Source organism: Lissotriton vulgaris, chromosome 4_1 (genome assembly GCF_964263255.1).
Source record: "Lissotriton vulgaris chromosome 4_1, aLisVul1.2, whole genome shotgun sequence".
NCBI classification, from domain to species: Eukaryota; Metazoa; Chordata; class Amphibia; order Caudata; family Salamandridae; genus Lissotriton; species Lissotriton vulgaris.
The window spans coordinates 1,875,634,713-1,875,653,174 of NC_141691.1; the positions used below are offsets into that span (position 1 = coordinate 1,875,634,713).

The 18,462-nt window shown below is 42.8% G+C and overlaps 1 protein-coding gene across 2 annotated transcripts in view; it reads left to right on the plus strand.

Annotated features, from left to right (window-relative positions):
* NSMCE2 (NSE2 SUMO ligase component of SMC5/6 complex) overlaps positions 1-18,462 on the plus strand; it is a 778,548-nt gene that overhangs the window by 709,338 nt on the left and 50,748 nt on the right. For both annotated transcript variants that reach the window (XM_086966207.1, XM_086966208.1), the window contains one exon: positions 9,432-9,538. In XM_086966207.1, the coding sequence (XP_086822333.1) occupies positions 9,432-9,538 (107 nt within the window). The remainder of the gene's footprint in view (positions 1-9,431; positions 9,539-18,462) is intronic.

The following is an 18,462-nucleotide window of genomic DNA, read 5'->3' on the forward strand; positions in this document are numbered from 1 at the left end:
CTTACCCCGACTTTCCTTTTTCCGGTCCGGTAGTCTTGCTGCTGTATTTCTCTTCTGCCCAAGACTCCTCTTCATGGAGAGATTATTTCCTTCATGTTATTTTGAGGTGATACCAATATTCATTTTTGATCGATGCTACTGCACAGATAGCTATTCTAAAACAGTTGCAACTGCAATTGGTGGGTACTCTGCTAAATTTTCCAAGAACTACTCTTTATGCGATGTTCTATTTTCATTCATCGCTCTTTTTCTTCTTTTTCTTTTTTAAAAATATTTTTTATTGTCAACAAGAGGGCAACATAATTAACACAGTATTACATTTGACAAAGTGAAAAAGAAAAAAGAAGACATAGCTTATGACATAACTTATAAACTTAAAGCAATTAAAAGAACACTAAAAGTAGAAGGGATATACCAATTATAAATATCTCAAATCTTGTATGCAGCCTAACGTATCTAATGCAAGATGCCCCCATATTGCCTTTAATTTCAGGAAAGAACGAATTCCCCTTGCTTTAGCCAAAGCTTTTTCCATTTCGTATATTTCCCCTGACTAAAATCCACCAGTCACTTACAGAGGGAGGTTTCGGGGAGATCCTTACCCGAGCAATACCAAGTCGCGCAGCCACTAATAAGATTAAAGATAGTGGCATGAGTCCATAATTTGCCTGCTTGTTACCCATCATAATTTTCATAGCTGTTAGTGGTGAATCTATCCCCAATTTTTGGGAAAACACTAGACCAATATTTTGCTGTAATCTCAGGTTAACAGAGTCATCTGTAATTTGCAATGCTTCTTTGATACCAGTAGGAGTAATTCCCATCCCCAAAACATTACTCCATTACTCCAGCGCTCCTCAAACCTTTCACAATCACTCTGTCTATAGCTATTAAAGCTTTAATACATACCACTAATCAGAGATTTTGTCTTCTCCCCATGCAAGCAATCCCAGATCTCGGAGCTAGATATTGTTGTCAAGGTAATCTTTAACCTGAAGATACTTAAAAAACATATAATCTGGCAATTTATAATGGAGCTGCCAGCTCTCAAAAGAAACAAAACCATCATACAGCTCCCCAAGCGATAAAATCCCATATCTAGCCTGTTTACTAACAGTATCTTTGAATATATCCGGGAACATCGGATTACCCCACAGGGGAAGCTTTTCGAAGTAATATGATAAAGCACATTTAGAAAACATTGCACGCCTTATGTAAATACTATCTCTGATACTCTTAAACCTGACTCTTTTGAAATAATTGACATTGTTAATTCTATATAAAAACATACAGCTATCTTCTCCCAATATCAACCGATAGAAAAAGTTTTTGTCAGCAGGGTTTAGAAGGCTATGGAAGCGCCCAGCGAAAGCTGCCCAAAAATACATTTTAAAATCAGGAAAATTGAGTCCTCCTTGATTATATGGAAGCTTTAATAAGTGTACCCCTAATCGTAATGTACCCGCGCCCCCCCCCCTACCCCGGATGAAAGAAGAGATTAGGGATCCGCAAAGGGATAGATTGACATAGATATAAGAATTTAGGTAATATTTTCATTTTGATTGTTACATCTCCCTATAATCCCTATTGAGAGTTTATGCCAATTCTTTAACTGCTTAACTGTATCTTTCAATAATACTTAATATAAAGCAAATATTCAATCAATCTGCGCCGAAACCCTAACCCCTAAATATGTAGCTACTGGACAAACATTCGCGATTAATCTTTTGGTCTTAAAATTAGGAAGCACTTGAGTTTTGTTTGAATTTAATTTATATCCTGATAAAGTCCTCAATAAAGTTTATCGCCTTCGCTGGATCGGTTGTAAAAACCGCAATATCATCCGCATAAGCAGTAACCTTAAGCTGAGTCGCACCTGACACTGATGGAGAAATTTGCGGATTAGATTGCAGTGAACATATAAATTGCTCAATATAAAACAAAGGAGGGGAAAGAGGGCATCCCTGCCTGGTACCACATAAAATTGGAAATGTTGATTAGTGTTAGCCTAAATATGATCATTTAGCTTGAGGTTTGAGATATAAAGCTTGTACCCACCGCATGAATTGTCCTCTAAATCCAAATGTTGCCAACGTAGCCCACAGAAAATCCCACCCAACCCTGTTGAAAGCCTTTTCAGCATCCAAGAGAATCCAGCCATATCAAAAGCCCCTACAGCCGTATTGACATGAGCGGTGGTATCTCTACCAAGAATAAAATCGTGTTGATGGTCAGATACTAATCCGGGCATGATTGGAGCCAGCCGGTTAGCCAAAATGTTTGCATAAATTTTGGCATCAGTATTAATTAGCAAAATCGGCCGGTAGGAACCACAATAGTCAGGGGGTTTATCTTTTTTCAAAAAGAAAACGGTCTTTGTCATTTTCCACGATTTTGGTGACTTTCCACATGAACCTATACATTGTATAACCAAGCTGAATAGTAACATCAGAATATTTGTAAAGACCTTATAGAACTCGACCGGTAGGGAATCCTCCCCTCCGCCTTCCCAGAAGGCAAAGTGGATATTGCCAAACGTATTTCCTCATTCAAAATGTTACTCTCTAATTGCAACATCTCTTCTTCCATCACAGCTGGAAGATGGCTTCCCTGAAGATGTTGTTGTATGTCTCCCTCTTCCGGTGTGATAGTTTGCGTGTATAACCTTTGGTAGTACTTAGAGAATTGTTCTAGGATTCCTTGTGGATGTGTAAATAAGATCCCATTTGCCCCCTTTGTGGCTTTTATTTGAGTTTTAGCCCTTTCCTTTGCCACCTTGTAGGCCGTAACCTTTCCTATTTGTTCTCCGTATTCATATAGCCTAAGCCAATACTTATGGTACCTAGCCGTAATTCTCTCCCTAAATGACTTCTTTATGGCTAATATTGCATCTATTAAAGAAAGAAGCGGCTGGTTCTGGTAACTAGAACCTCACAAGACAGCGTCAGCATGTTGTTCTTCAATATTACGTAATGCTTGAATAACAGCCTTGCTTGCATCCTTCCGCTCTTTGTTCTGTTGCCATATATATTGTTGGGTTACCCCTCTTAAAAATGCCTTCATTGTATCCCAGACGATAAGCAGGGAGGCTGACCCCGTATTCTCTCTAAAGAAGAGCTCAAGCTGTCTACTCATATTAGAAACCTAATGGGGATAGGTCTATAGAAACGTGGTTCAGGCTAGACCCTTTTTAAATGTACAACACATAATTTACCCAAACCACAATTATTTTAAACACATTTTTGGAGGGTTAGAAGCATATTTATTATATCTACCCTCGGCATATTTATTTAGTGCCAATGATTTTGTTTGTTTTTCAAATTTTTCACATAAATTAGCAGAAATGAAAACCAACTGTACAATCAAATATTTACAATACTATACATAATTTTTACACACATAAAAACAAACCATGTCAAAAGAATATATATAATAACGTATTTGCCTCAAACATTTCTACAAAAAATCAATACATCACAAACTGCAATATCACAAACATATAAATCAATGAATGAAAGAGATCAAATAGTGGGGGAATATAACCAAATGAATGGCTCAAGAAATAATAATATCTGGACCACCCGGTCCTAGTATCTTGAAAGTAGTAATTTATTCCACCCAAAAAATGCTGACTCGTTTCGAGACCAGGCCCAAGTTCACTGGTCTCTCATCAGGGCTGTTAATCTTTGTATCTGAAAGATGCAGAGAGAGAGTTTTTAACTATTTAATTCAATGAAAGCCTCTAGGCTTCAGTTGTAAGCTAAACCGGGTGAATAGCTACATACCAGATTCATTTAGAAGGGAAAAGGAAGGTTAAACTTCGTAGTGTCCAAATCCAGGGACCTGGAGAATCATTCAGTATTCGAGGCCGGGCAAGCAAATCTAAAAAGTTGTTAGATTGTAGATTAGTGGACCAGGCTCATAGTTGGCGTGCCTCACTAGTGTCTAAAAACAACATAATAAACACGGCATAATAAACATGCCTCGCTCCCTTTTGTTTGCCGTCGACCGGCGAGGTTACTCATGAAGTGTAACCATAGATTTTATTCCTAGAAAAGGCATTAGAAATGCGTTTTAGAGGAGAGGAACCGTTTTCTTTAAACGTTATACAAAACATTGTGCTCATAGCTCAAGGCGGAGACCGTAGCCTACCTTATCGCTGTATTCGTTTTTCATGGAATGCCTTATTAATCCGCATCCACGATCCTATGTAATGAAAAAACGCTTCTGAAAAAACTGGCAAGTGTGACGAAAGAAAGTGGTAAAACTGCACTGTGCTAGAGCATTACCTTCTCCGCAAGCGTTCCAACCTCAACAGTGATCCTCGCGATCTCAGTCAAGATGGCCGACATGCGCCCATGCTTATTATATATAGACCAAATTCCTGGTGCATCATGGGCCTTGTAGTGCCTGGCAATATAGCCAAGAACAAGTCTGATGATGCAAGGGTATTTCGATAACCCCATAAAGGGAGTGTTTATGCAAGCCACTATTTGTAGCGATGTAATTAAAGCACGAGGCGACTGGAGGCTTGAAAACGTGTAAAGTATGATGTAACGGAACGGTTCCAACGTTGTTTGCTGCCATATCGAATAGTGAACAGAGGATGTCTCTGAAAGGGATGCGAGTGCCCACTTAATGTTAATACTAGTGCCGGCATGCCCAGGATTACCACGATTTTGTTATATCAGAAATGTGAAATTTAAAGAGAATTAAAGGAACAAGGCACATCGACCTGGCCAGGCACGTCAAAACTGACAACCAAGGTGCTCAGGAGCTGATTGTCTATTTAAAACGCGCTGTCTTATGTATTTGCATACAAACCTTTTATCCTTTAATATAGCAGTGCCTCTTATTGAAGTACTTTGTTTTGTACACACTATTATTTCAAACCCTAAATGTTTGAGAAGACTGCGGTCTTTATAGGAAAGATGTGTCTCTGTTAATAGGACCATCTGGGAATGATACATTTTTAGTTCCTCGCGGACAAGTTGTTGCTTAGTTCTACTATTAAGCCCTGCAACATTCCAAGCCACACACTTAGCCCAATCCATAGATGATATTGTTCCCTTCGGACATACTGTTTCCCCTCCTAGTGCCCGTCTTAATTCTTATACATTTATCATATTTATACACTCCTATTACAATCTTGCTACCTAAATTCCTACGTGCCCCATTGTTGACATTTTCCCGTCCCTCTATAAACCCGCTAGAACACCACCCCACTTCCCCTATGTCTTTATCTACACCGCCCCCCACCCGGTAACATAAAGGAAGAATCCTCCCCTTTTACCAGTTGCCGCTGACTGGGCAGCTATGCGGTGACAGTACCTCACGGCGGCCCCCGCACTGCCACCACACACATTATCCATTTTTATCCGTTTTTCATACCAGAAAGGCCAAGAGGATAAGATAAGAAAAAGAAAAGAGAAAAGGTGATTACACACTCATATAATACAAAAAAATAATTCAAAGAAAAAATTCAATGACTAACTTCCCCTTCCTTTTTACTATATAAATCCAGAACAAAATTCCGAACTGTAACTCTTTTAAGTCTTGTCAACCGCCTCTTTTTGCCATTTACCAATAGATTCTTTAGTCTGCTGTTCAGTTAGAAAAAAGTATGAGTGTCCCCCTTTCAGGACATTTAGCCTTGCAGGCTCCTGGAGGAAAACATGTGTCCCTACAGCTTTCAGTGGGTCTATTAATTGGCGTTCTTGCCAGAGTCTATCCATTGTCGCCTTAAAAAGATCTGAGAGCACAAAAATAGTTAGAGAACCAACTGTAACGGGGAAGGTAGGACGGGCCTTCAGAGATACCGCTTGCCTAGATAAAAAGTTTCCAGAAAAGATCAGGAATGGCCTTGGAAATTGGGACCCTTGTTTATATTGTACAAGCGGTAGCCTGTGTGCTCTTTGTGTTTGACAGTCCCAGTCCCAAGTCAGGAAAAGCCTTCTGAAAAAGCTGGACCACATATGCCCTAATGTCGGAACACTCCTTCCCCTCCGGGAGCTCGAATAGCCTTAGATTAGGTTGTCGCTGCCAGTTCTCTAAATCTTCTAACTTGGCCTGCATAGCTGTGGCCTGAGCCTTGTGTAACTGCTAGGAGCTGACAGTTTGGGTGGTCGTCTCCTCAGTGTCCGCAACCCTCTGTTGCAATTCCAGGATATCCTTTGTGAGTGCCCCGACCTTAGATGTCACCTCCTTTAATGACTGCTGGATACTATGATTGTTAGCTCTAGCCTGCCCATAATGCTCCTTCGCTTCAACTCTTTGGTCATTTAAGGGAAAGTGATTGCTCGTCATGGTCCTGAGCCTTCTCAGTTTGGTGCTCAGATTGATGTTTCCCCACAATTTGACCCTCCTTTCCCCCCTTGTTAGGAGAAATAGATATTGATGGCAAACCGTTAGAAGACATAGTGGGTGACTGTCCAAAAGATATTGCTGATTCCGGACCGAGATAAGCTCCTGTTATGTCCCCATCTTTGATGCTACCACCATTATCTATCGAGCTAATACCTGATAGCCCTGATACTATTGTCTTTATCCCTCCTGTCGCCTAGACCCATCTGTGCAGAGGGCTACTAGCTGAGGTGTCTTTAGTGCGTGAGGGCGCCATACGATGTTGAGGATTATCATATCCACTAAGAGTTTTCTTCACGTCTCCCGTTATTTTAGGCTTTGAGTTTTTCCTTTTACCAGAAAAAAACGTTAGGTGACTCCCTCTCAGCCCATATACTCTCAGCTGACCCACTTACTGTACTCCTGGAAACTGCTGTCAAATCACTCCTCTTTTCCCTCAGGAGCTAGGGGTTACCAGGTTTCTGTTGAAATCCTTGTACCTCTGACATAGCTCCCTCGACTCCTGAACCATGATGTCCATCTCCAACCTGAGCCACTGCCTGACCAACTGGATGCACCCCTGTATCTGTATCAATGGTCCCCTGGAAGGGTCTATAGTGATAGAGGTGTCCAAATGACTCTGCAAAAAGCCCATCTTGCCTTTATATACAGAGCTTTCTGTTGTACTGGGATTGCCTTTAAGATAGCCTCTGCTATAATGTTGCCAGTTATTTGTTGGGTAAGCGCGCTCGCTGATGAAGAAACATCTGCTGCTTTCCCTGACTGCAGCAGTCACAATAGCGGATTACCTAATTTTGAGGAGCCCTTATTTGTGTTTGTTCTCTGCGCAGCTGTCATCTCCTCAGCCACATCAGTCCCCAAGGCTCCTGCCGTACTCGCTGTTCTCGCCGGAATCTGTGCTGCCCATGTGTTTCTGGGCACTGTTTTTGGTGGAGCCATTGCCCTGCTTGATTTAAAATCTAGGGCTGAAAACAGTCCCCCGAGCAGTCTCGAGCAGTAGAGCACCGAACAGCGTCCCAATTAGCCAGCGTGCAACCCAGGATGAGTACAGCTAGCGCCTGATTCCACCTGCTGCTGCTGCTGCCTGCATTCAGTGGTTTAGCCTACGATATCCGGATTTTTCCCAATGTGCAGAAAACCGGCAGTGTTACCGTAAGTTGTGTATTCTTCTCTCTTCCTTAAATGAGCCTACTATAGCAAAAGCTCCTTATCCCTGCTCTTTTTCACTTAGCATCGCCTAGGTGTGGGAGCCTCTCCTTGATTGCTGATTTCTAATCGTTTTTTCATTATTTCTGTAAATTAGTAAGCGGAGTAAAGAGATGACATTCTTACCTTATTGGTAATAAAATCTTTTAAAATTAATCTTAACCTCTTGTCATTGACTCATCATAAATTATAAAAGACTATGATGTTTTAATGACTTTATTTCCCAGAGTACTCTAATTCTAAGCACGATGGAAAAGGTCCATTGACCTCTCCGGAGCCTGAAGAATTCCCTATGGTGCTATTTGTGCACAGGTCTATGTAAAGATCTGAACCATCAGGAGAGTTCTTTGGGCGCCAGCAGGGGCGAGGGATGTGGGCACTTAATTTTGTTTATATATAGGTAGAAAAAGTTTTATTTTAAGAGATCTCGGGGAAAGGGGCTAAACAAGTAGACTTTTTTTTTTTTTTAAAACAGGGCCAACATTACCATTAGCTCAGCTAAGGCAGTGACACTGGAGTCTAGGAGTGTGAAGGGGCCATTGTACCTTAATTATGGCTTTCTTACCACCGATAGAAAGTGAGTGGGGGCTTATTTTGTTACTACTATTAGGACCAAGGTATGCCAATGATGGCTGTCTTACTACCCAAAAGTGTCAGTCCTTGACGTCATGAATATTCCAGGCACCCTTGTTATCTTTGTTCGTGTTACCTTTGCCCTGGTAGCAAAACCCCAGACGAGGTAGGTGAAAATTAAAGCAGAGGAGACACCTTATTTTGGTTTGATAGATGGCTTTAGTTAAGCAGTTTCAGTGGCTCTGGGACCAGAGGCCCACAGCATCCAGTTACGGCCATCTTGGGCGTAGGGTCCATTTTCTTTGCTAGCATTAGGGATGCGGGCATCTTTCCTGTGGTAATGGGAGCAAGATGATAGAGGCAGAGGAGGCAAATTGCTTCACAGGGCTGTAGCCATCATTAGTGCAGCAGGTGTGTATGTATTGGGGCCCAGAGGTGTATGGATCACCCCACCCCACATATGTGTTTTTGGTCAAATTCTGTTTTTGTTTGATGTATTTGCTCTTTTATTACTTTGACATTTAGTGTGGATTAAAAAGTACCCTGAAACTATTTCACAGACCACACCCCCTGCATTGTTGGGGTAAAGAATCTTTAATACAGTTCCCATACTTGTCAATATCTCTGTACGGTGCTTGGACAAATGGGATTTGGACCTCAATTCCTTGGTTGGGTAAGATTGTTGTACACCAAGCCCGTGGCCCAGGTACGTTTCGTGGGACTAGTATGGCAGAAATTGCATATAGAGAAAGGTACTAGATGGGGATGACCCCTGTTTCACTTTTTGGCTTGACAATGGAGTCATTGGCGATATATATGTAAGTAATAAATTGTCGGAGTGGGGAATAAGAATGAGATAAATGTCACACACATTGTTTCAATGATACCTTTGTTTATTTAAAGCACTTTCACGTTTCTCTGCCTCTTTTGCTACAGTAGCTGGACAGATGTGGTACCGTCTTGGGTCTCTTCCTAAATAAACATAAGCCTGTTGGTTGATAGGACTGAGTAGGCCTCCCTGTTACAGACTTTACAGACTTGCAATGGGAGCAGTGGTTGTTAAGATACCTGAGCATTCAGATTGCACTCACCCCAAAAGATCAGTACACATTACATGAGTAGGGTCCTTCAGGGCCTGAGGACTTCTATAACAATGTACATTTCTAAGACGAGCTATTGAAATAAGCCATGCGTTCTGCATTTGAATATATCTGTTAGACATGAATTAGCACCAGTAGTTTTGTATTTTTCCAATATTATAAGTTAATGTTCTTATTTTTAAAATGCAGGAGGAAATGAAGAGGCCAATGCGAAATAAAGTCTGTGGCCATATTTATGAGGAAGACGCCATCGTTAAAATGATCCAGAACCGGCAGCAGAAAAAGAAAAAAGCACGGTGAGTGAGAAGAAAGGACAGAATCATTGTTGAATGTGAAAGAGCAGTCTCTGACTTTAGTTTTGTAATCCTTTTCTCCAGTGGCTATGATTGGCTCCTTTAATGCAGTAAGATATGTAAATGACTACAAATTATTTAGTATTTTCTGACATATAGTCAAATATTAATAAAATGTAAACAAATATTAAATCATGTCAAAAGAGCAGAAAGGATTGCCTTGGGCGGAGAACAGACTACAGCTAACTCTTCATATTGCATTGTAAATGAACCCAGAATGATGTTTAGGTTAGTTGAGCCTTCATGTTCTGCGTTACAATGGAGAAGGAAATGCAAAAATGGCCTGTTCATAAAAGCCATTTTGAGTATGTAATGTAGTACTTGTGCAGTCCTCTGAGTACTTTTTTTCAATCAATCAGGATTTATATAGCGCTGGAAATCACCAATGAGGGTCTCAAGGCGCTGGAGGTACTAGCTGCTTCGCAGAGAAAATAGGGGGAGAGGGAGCAGAAAGCAGTAAATAATTGAGGTGAACGGACTGAGAAAGAAGTTAAAACGAGGACTGAGGAGGAGAAGAGGGGGAAAGGAAGAAGAAAAAAAACTAGGCAAAAGCAGGAGAAAGCATTCAGAAAACAAGCCTTGGAAATGCAATAGGTCTCGGATTTATTTGAGTTAGATCTAATGGCATTGTAAACGGCAATGTCTTTTAGCCATGTGTTATGAAGTGTATGCATATGGGTTTAGTGGAATTATGTGGTTTGGATTGAAATTGTAGCAATGGTGGCATGCTGCGCTGTAGACGAATATGTTTAAAAGTAAAGTGCACCATGCTGCGATTGCTACAATAGTTAATTGTGGATGCGTTAACAATTGATGTGTGCACTGATGGCTGGTGGTGTGTGTGCCTGTAGAAGTTGTGCACTGATGGCTGGTTGTGTGTGTGCCTGGTGGAAGCGTGCACTGCCGGCTGGAGGTGTGTGTGCCTGGTGGAAGCGTGCACTGATGGCTGATGGTGTGTGTGCCTGGTAAAAGCGTGCACAGACGGCTGGTGGTGTGTGTGCCTGGTGAAAGCGTGCACTGACGGCTGGTGGTGTGTGTGCCTGGTGAAAGCGTGCACTGACGTCTGATGGTGTGTGTGCCCGGTGAAAGCGTACAGTGACAGCTGGTGGTGTTTGTGCTCAGTGAAAGCGTGCACTGACGTGTGGTGGTGAGTGTGTGGTGGTGAGTGTGTGGTGTGAGAGTGTGTGTGTGGTGGTGTGTGTGTGTTTTGTGTGTGGTGGTATGTGTGTGTGTGTGTGTGTGTGTGTGTGTGTGTATGGTGGACTTAGTTCGAGTTTTCGTACCCTGCACACTCACACACTGCCCCTACACACTCACACACTGCTCACCCTACACACTCACACAATGTTCATCGTGCACACTCACACACTGCTCATCGTGCACACTCACACACTGCTCATCGTGCACACTCACACACTGCTCATCGTGCACACTCACACACTGCTCATCGTGCACACTCACAGACTGCTCATCGTGCACACTCACACACTGCTCATCGTGCACACTCACACACTGCTTACCCTGCACACTCACACACTGTTCACCCTGCACACTCACTCAATGATCACCCTGCACACTCACACAGCTCACCCTACACACACACACACACACACACACACTGCTCACCCTGAACACACACACACTGCTCACCCTGAACACACACACACTGCTCACCCTACAAACTCACACACTGCTCACCCTACACACTCACACACTGCTCACCCTACACACTCGCACAATGTTCACCCTAAACACTCACACACTGTTAACCCTGCATACTCACACACTGCTCACCCTGCAGGCTCACACACTGCTCACCCTGCACGCTCACACACTGCTCACCCTGCACACTCACACACTGCTCACCCTACGTAATGCAAAAAGACCTAGGTCTGCCCTTTGGCCTGTGTTGTAATCATACAGTAGGTTGTGAGTAGGTGCGCTTGATTGGTTGGGGCGTCCCCTCCTTGCTGCTCCCCTCACAGAGGGCCGGCTGCCTCCATGAAGCTCCCAAGACACGTGTTCAACTGTTCTTTGTTTTAGCTTCTGTGTGTCAGTGCACCGTGTAAGCGCACAAGCATACCCTGCTCTCTCTGGAACACTCACACTGCTGAGTCTCTCTCACTCTGCAGTCACTCTCACTCTGCAGTCACTCTCACTCTGCAGTCCCTCTCACTCTGCAGTCACTCTCACTCTGCAGTCACTCTCACTCTGCTGTCACTCTGCTGTCACTCATGCTGTCACTCATGCTGTCACTCTCACTCTCTGTCACTCATGCTGTCACTCTCACTCTGCTGGTGAATTACTGCAGACCCTGTATCTTGTATCCCAGGTGGGGCTGGTGAATTACTGTGGACCGTGTATCCAGTATTCCCGTGCTATTCCGATTCTGGCATTGCTGGCTGTTTTTAACTATCTGACCTGGTTAAAAAATAAATGAAAAAAGCACCCCAACAGATTACATGGAAACCATACCATGTGTATAGAAACCACAGCGAGTGCTACAGAGGAGACCGCTTGTGATGTACCAGGGGCGAGGGTACAGAGGCATTCAACGAGCACTACTCTTTGTGCGTACTACAAGAGGCCCTGGGTGAAGACAGAGTTCTGAAGTAAGAAACGACAGGTGAAACAGCCCTAAACGCCCTCCGCTCGCAGAGGAGGGCGGAGAGGAGCAGAGGAGGGCGGGCGCCGGGAGGACAGGGAGTGCAGAGAGCGTCGAGTAGAGTGCGGCCGCACAGACACAGAGCGGGGGAGAGTGTGGAGAAAGAGAAGACGAGGTGGAGAAAACAAAGGGGGGAGAGAGAGAGTGTGTGTGTGTGCAGTCGAAGTGCAAATGCGGCAGAGGGAATACGGAGGCACGGGATGTTTAGGGCAATTTGGGACACAAACCCAGATCTGCGAGGGGCACAGAGATAAAAGCAACACACCAGATAAACACAATTGCTTATCCTGCTTATCCAATTCAGTGATCGTTGCTGCCCGCCAAGCAAATGTCTTCAAAAGGACAATCTTCAAGTTCAGTATGCCAAAACCTGGCACCAGGTTTAACAGCCCAGCCATGCCCCTGCTCCCATCAGGACTCCTGCTACAGCGCCTTGAGTACGGCACAGACCGCAGAGGCTAGAGCCGCCAGCAATCTCCAGAACCAACGAGCGAGGTTTACAGCTTAAGTAACTCTCCTAAAAAAACAAACGCCGGTGAGTGGTGCGCGCGCCCCACTGCGAGCATATGTCTTCAATTACCGTGGCTGTGACAGCCGCGTTAATTGAAGATATATGGCCTATGGTGCGCGTAATATCCATGGCCTATTACGTGTTCTGTTTTATTATTACACACACGCAAAGGCCAATGAAAGTGGACCTAGGAAAAAACATGCACGAGCTGCATGGAATTTCCAGGTCCATTTTCAAAACCCCAGGAAAAGGACTCTGGCTGCACGACACTGCTTGTGCAGTGTGCGCTAGGCCCAAGACCTAAAGAGGAATCAGACATGGGAGAGCTGGGCCTGGCAACTGTTCAATAGGGTCGTGCTGCAGCCTCCATTAAGTAGGTGTTGGGAGGAGGGAGGGTACTGGGAGGCAGTGGGCGGGGCTCGGCAGGAAAACAGATGGGAGGCAGGAGCGGCAAAGAGGAAATAAAACCAGGAGAAGCTGTGGAAAACGAGGGAAAAGCAGGAGAAAGCTCTAAAAAAACTGATGGGAAAGGAAGGAGAAAACAGTGAAAAATAAGGCAAAAGCAGGTGAAAGCACTCAGAAAAACGGGAAGGACGCAGAGCAGTGCAGCAGCACGGGAGAGCTGGACCTGGGGCTCTTAATTACCTTTTCGTATTGGCCCTTGACCCGAAGACATCTAAAGTGGAAATAAAAGGGGAATATTCATATACAATTGACTTCAATAGAAAGCTCTTTGCACTTTTACTAATAGGGATTTATAGGTTTCGTGGTTGAGTCATAATGCATGTAAGAGTACATAAAAGAATAATCGTGTAGTACAACTTCTGGTACTGGTGAATTGGTTTCCGTGATAAATTTATGTCTAGTGCACAAATCAACAGTCTGAAAATCCACTTAAAACAATAAAAGAAGAGAGGATATAGTTGTGATATGAGCTTGTGGCTGAGATCCCATACTTACCTCACTGGATTCCGAAGGTACAATTGAGTTGTTCACCTTTAGTAGCTTGGCCAGAACAACAAGCCCATTCCTAGAGAAACTGTATAACATGCTGTGTGAAACAAAGGGCGTAGACTGCAGTACAATTAAGAAATAGGTAGGAGAATTAAACACATTGAAAAAAGGATGAGGCGTGAAACTCACCCGCTGTGCCGTCAAAGTTTAAAATACCCAAATACATGGAGTTTCTGTAGTTTAAACATGTTGAAAGAACACCCTATATAATGGATCTTCTGCAGCATGTAGGTAGAAAAAACAGACTCTTCCTAAGCACATTCGGACATGCAAAGCAAGTTGAAGAAACCCGAGATGGAACTTTGAAGGGCAATTACGCATCCAAAATTATGCAAAGGTTTGTTATCATGTTAATGGGTGCATGAGGAACCTGGTTATAATGGTTCACCAAGAGTCAGACCAAAGTGATGGTGCACCACTAAAGGTGAGGACTTCTTTATAATCAGTATTAGGTTTTAGAGTATTCTAATTTATTCATTTAGCTACGGAGGTGAGGCACTCGTAAAGGCAAAATTACAGGTAGTGGATCTCTTGGTAAAGGCAGAACATCACTTGGGGTGTCGCCTATACAGAAAAGTAAGTTAAAACCAAAAGAATGTGTCCGTGGGCCTGGTAGAGTAACATAGACGTTGAATAATCTGAGTCTCTGGGAACACCACAGTTCAGAGTGCGAAAGCGAAATTGTTTAGTGACTCTCTTCAAAAAGAAATCCGCTATGTCAAGGCACTGAACCTCCCTATCCAAACTCATCTGCCAGTGTCTGCCAAACATTACTGGCTGGTGAGCTAAGGGACAGTGTATTAGGCGATAATGTGTATCAAAGCTGAGCCACCCCCCAGGCTTCCAGAGGCATTTGTAAGTCATCCGTGGTTGCAATGAGAACTGATTCAGATGAATGCAAAGAATTAGATTGAAGATATTGAACAGTTCTGCATTAGTGGCACTCTTTAGAATTTTAGGTGCTGGAGCTGTTAAGTAACAGGGCAATAGTGTGGATAAACTGGCGAATCCTTATTTCTGGCACCATAGAGCATATATACAACAATTTCTTTAATCTGTAAGAATAGGGTTAATACCTGTGGGGACCGCACACATTTTTGTAGGAGGTGAGGGTTTCAGGTGGGATCCACATTACACATTGGCAGTCTTAAGTGAGCTTAAAGTTATTTCGCAGTAGAGAACAGGTATTGGGCCTAGTGATTCAATATCAGAATAATACAAATCCTCATCTTGCTGTCAATATGACTGACGAGAAGGTGATATTTTCTCTGTTTTGTCAGAGGAGAAACGTATTAGACCATTGCATAGATACTGTGTGAAAATATTGAGGGAATTGCCCACAGAGTTAGCTTAGTCTTTGATGATGTGAAATAGTCCAGTTGAAGGTTTTTTTGCATCAGTGATTCATGTGCTCCAGCTATCTGAATTGCAGTTTTGTGCATTTGAGAGATGCATTTTAAAAGGCTTTCGACACGAGGCACTAGATTTAAGTTCAGAATTGCCCAAAAACAGGGCTGGGTTTCTACAAGAGTTTCAGTTAAAAGGAAGTTTGGAAATATGGACCAAGGACATTTATTAGGAAGGGTCTGAATGCCGCGTCGTGCTTTTCTTGTTAGGAGGGTGAAAAAGACAGTGAAATTGTTTAATGAGGCTAGTTCTGAAGTGCCACTAGGACAGGTGTGGGTTTTTTAATTGAGAACTAGTATGCCATTGATAGGCGGTCCTCATCCATACCATAAAAAGTTAAGACCCTCAACATATCTACCTTTACTTTTGTGAAATGGAGTTCATGTCTGGTAGAGTGCCTGATGGCACAGAAACCGCCCAAAACCCACTACGGTTTAAAATCCAACATGGCTGATAACTCCCTTGCGGACAAAGGAGCCCCCGACTTGTCCTCAAACGTAATCCACTACTAACCAGTTCAACTAAATCAGACAGATAGCTTAAGCTGGGTTGTCGAGCAATGTGAAGACATGTCTGATCATCCAATTACAAGTCTGACTACCTCACTAATTCACCTAAATTGACATGGATGCATATGTTCCCCTATTCCAAGAGCACCAAAAGTAAAACACAGAGGGAAAAAACAAGAGATGAAAAATGGAAAAAAATAGAGAAACGCCCTAGGCAAATGGACAGCTCGCATATATTTCTGTTTTATCTCCTTTATTACTAGAATAGCTCCAAGAACCACAAGGTGAAAATAAGTCCTTGATCACAGTGGAACAGGACCTGGAATTAATTTGAAGATGAACATGTGTCAAATACACCAACCAGGTTAGTCCTGATCAAACATTTCACCCTCTAAATCTTTTAAGTCCTATCCACCAAAAGACTCTTTTCAAGCCCCCCAGGACCTCTGGTGAGGCACTTGGAGACTCATAAGAGGTCAGGCACATGCCAACTGCAGGGTCAAGCCCAGTTGTCACTAGTCAGCTAAGCAGTTGCAGAGAATTCCTCTTGTTGCTTGTTATAGCCTTTAAGTTTAAATAGGAGGTCATCTGTATGACCCTTGGAGTCCATTTCTTTGTCTTGGGTACAATGGGAGCAGGTCCTGTCATTAGGGCTGTTCCCTGGTCACAGACAGCAGGGCCTGTCTGCTTCTGTTTTTCCACAGGTCCAGAAATTGTTCTGAAGTAGATGACTCCTATATGCCTGACACTAGCTAGTGGGTGGGAATGACTAATGGGCATTCATAACCAAAGGGATAAAGTTTCCGAAGCCAGCTCTAACCACTTTGGGTATTTTCAAGAAGGCAAAAGTCTTTGGCCACACTAAACTTTGGCTCTGGAGGCAGTGGGGAGGAAGGGATTGTTCTATGGTAATTCTATTGACCTTTCATATCTAACGCTACATTCCAGTTTCAAGCAGCCACTGTACCCACAATAAACCGGAGACAGAATTCTGGTGGGACAAAACAGAGTTCATCAGCAACCAAGAGTTGTCTTGCCAATGTTAACTGTCTTTCAAGTTTGTCCCCAATGCTGTATGTAAATTCCAGCAGACTTATCAAGGAGGATTTGACAGTGTATTGTCAACAAGGATCCCATAACCCCCACCCTGCATATTCTGTGAGGTTCAGAAGAGTCCTCTCTGTCCATTCAAGTCGACTTGTCAATTACATTGTCCTATTGTATAACTCCTGGGGAAGTATTTCAAACTTTTTTTCACACCTGTCTATTCAAATGCTAATCCATGGTCTGGAGAACTTGGATAGCAAATGCAAATTAGCCTCCAGGCGTTCAGGCATGGAAAAGGTAATTTTCTAAAAGTTACTTTTCCTTAATATTTATTAAAAATCTGACTTCTCTATTCACTTTGATTTTTAATAAATATTTTAAAAAGCTGTTTAATTATTTTCGAGCTAGTCCCATTCACAAGATACAAAATTAGGCTTGTAATCTGTGCTCTGGTTTCCTACAATGGAGAGATAGGCCTGCCCCAGTGAAAAATAGCTCACTGTAAGGACATAACATTTCATAGTGTCCTACTTTTAAATACCACAGCCCTGCCTTTTGGGATATAAGGATACAAAGGGGTGACATATTAATATTTAAAAAGGATGTTTTGACCCTTTAAAAGGTGTTTATTTTGACAGGTGTAAGTTCAGTTGTCTTACTACTACAGTCATGCTACAAGTCTAGCCTTAGGTCATGTTTCCCTGCTACTGGAATGGATGGCACAATAGCTGCTGTAGTCCCCTAGTGGCATTTAACTTCCAGGTCCTGGGTACACTTTGTAACATATACTAGAGAATTATAAGTAAGTTAAATATACTAATTAGGTGTATGCCAATTCTGCCATGTTTGAAGGGGTAGCACAAGAACATAACTGCTGGTTCTATACAACTAATATGTATTGCTTGTGATCCAGTGGTGCTCCATGTGAGAACCAGAACACTGGGCAATTCTGCTTTTGGTTGGTCATCACGAAACTTCATTTGTGACACAGCAGCACACTACAAATGGCAATTAGGTAAGTCAGGGAAGGAGGTTGGGAGCAAGTTAACATATGATGAGCCTTGTGTAATATGTGGAGATGCTACAGGTAAGCCAGGAAAGAGCAGTAGATGAACAAAAAGAAAGCACAGTAGTGTCCGCAATAAAAGCACCTGTTGAGAGAAAGTTAGTGGCCAAAAGACTGAAGAATACTTGCAAAGAAGAGGAACATCAGGCAAACATCAAGGCTTGACTTACCTAACATTTGTCACTCCTTTCAGATATCCACACAAATGCAGCAAGAAGAAAATAACATTAGCATATCTCTAATGCAACTAGGCATAGTTCATGGGTTAGTGCTTCACAAACCTGTAAGGTTCTCTTTTGGGTGTGCATGCAAGCAACAATGTTGTGCTCAGCTTCTATTCCTATTCATTTGCTATGGGTTATTCTATGTGCCTGGATCTGATTATCTTTTTGGACCATTGTAAAAAAAAAAAATGGGCTGAGGTCTTCTGTCCATGCTTCCACCCAAATGCTCTATTTAAGTGATAAAACCTTCACTGCCAGTGCAGCTCCAGGTGCCAGCCTAACCTCCTGTCAGAGCCCCAGGTAGAGGGAGTGGATGTAAACCTTTAATGACACATTGTGAGTTAACTGTACCAGTTCTGGACCAATCCACAGCAATTAAATATCTACAAATGATTATGAGTTGTCGGGGATTGCAGCCATATAG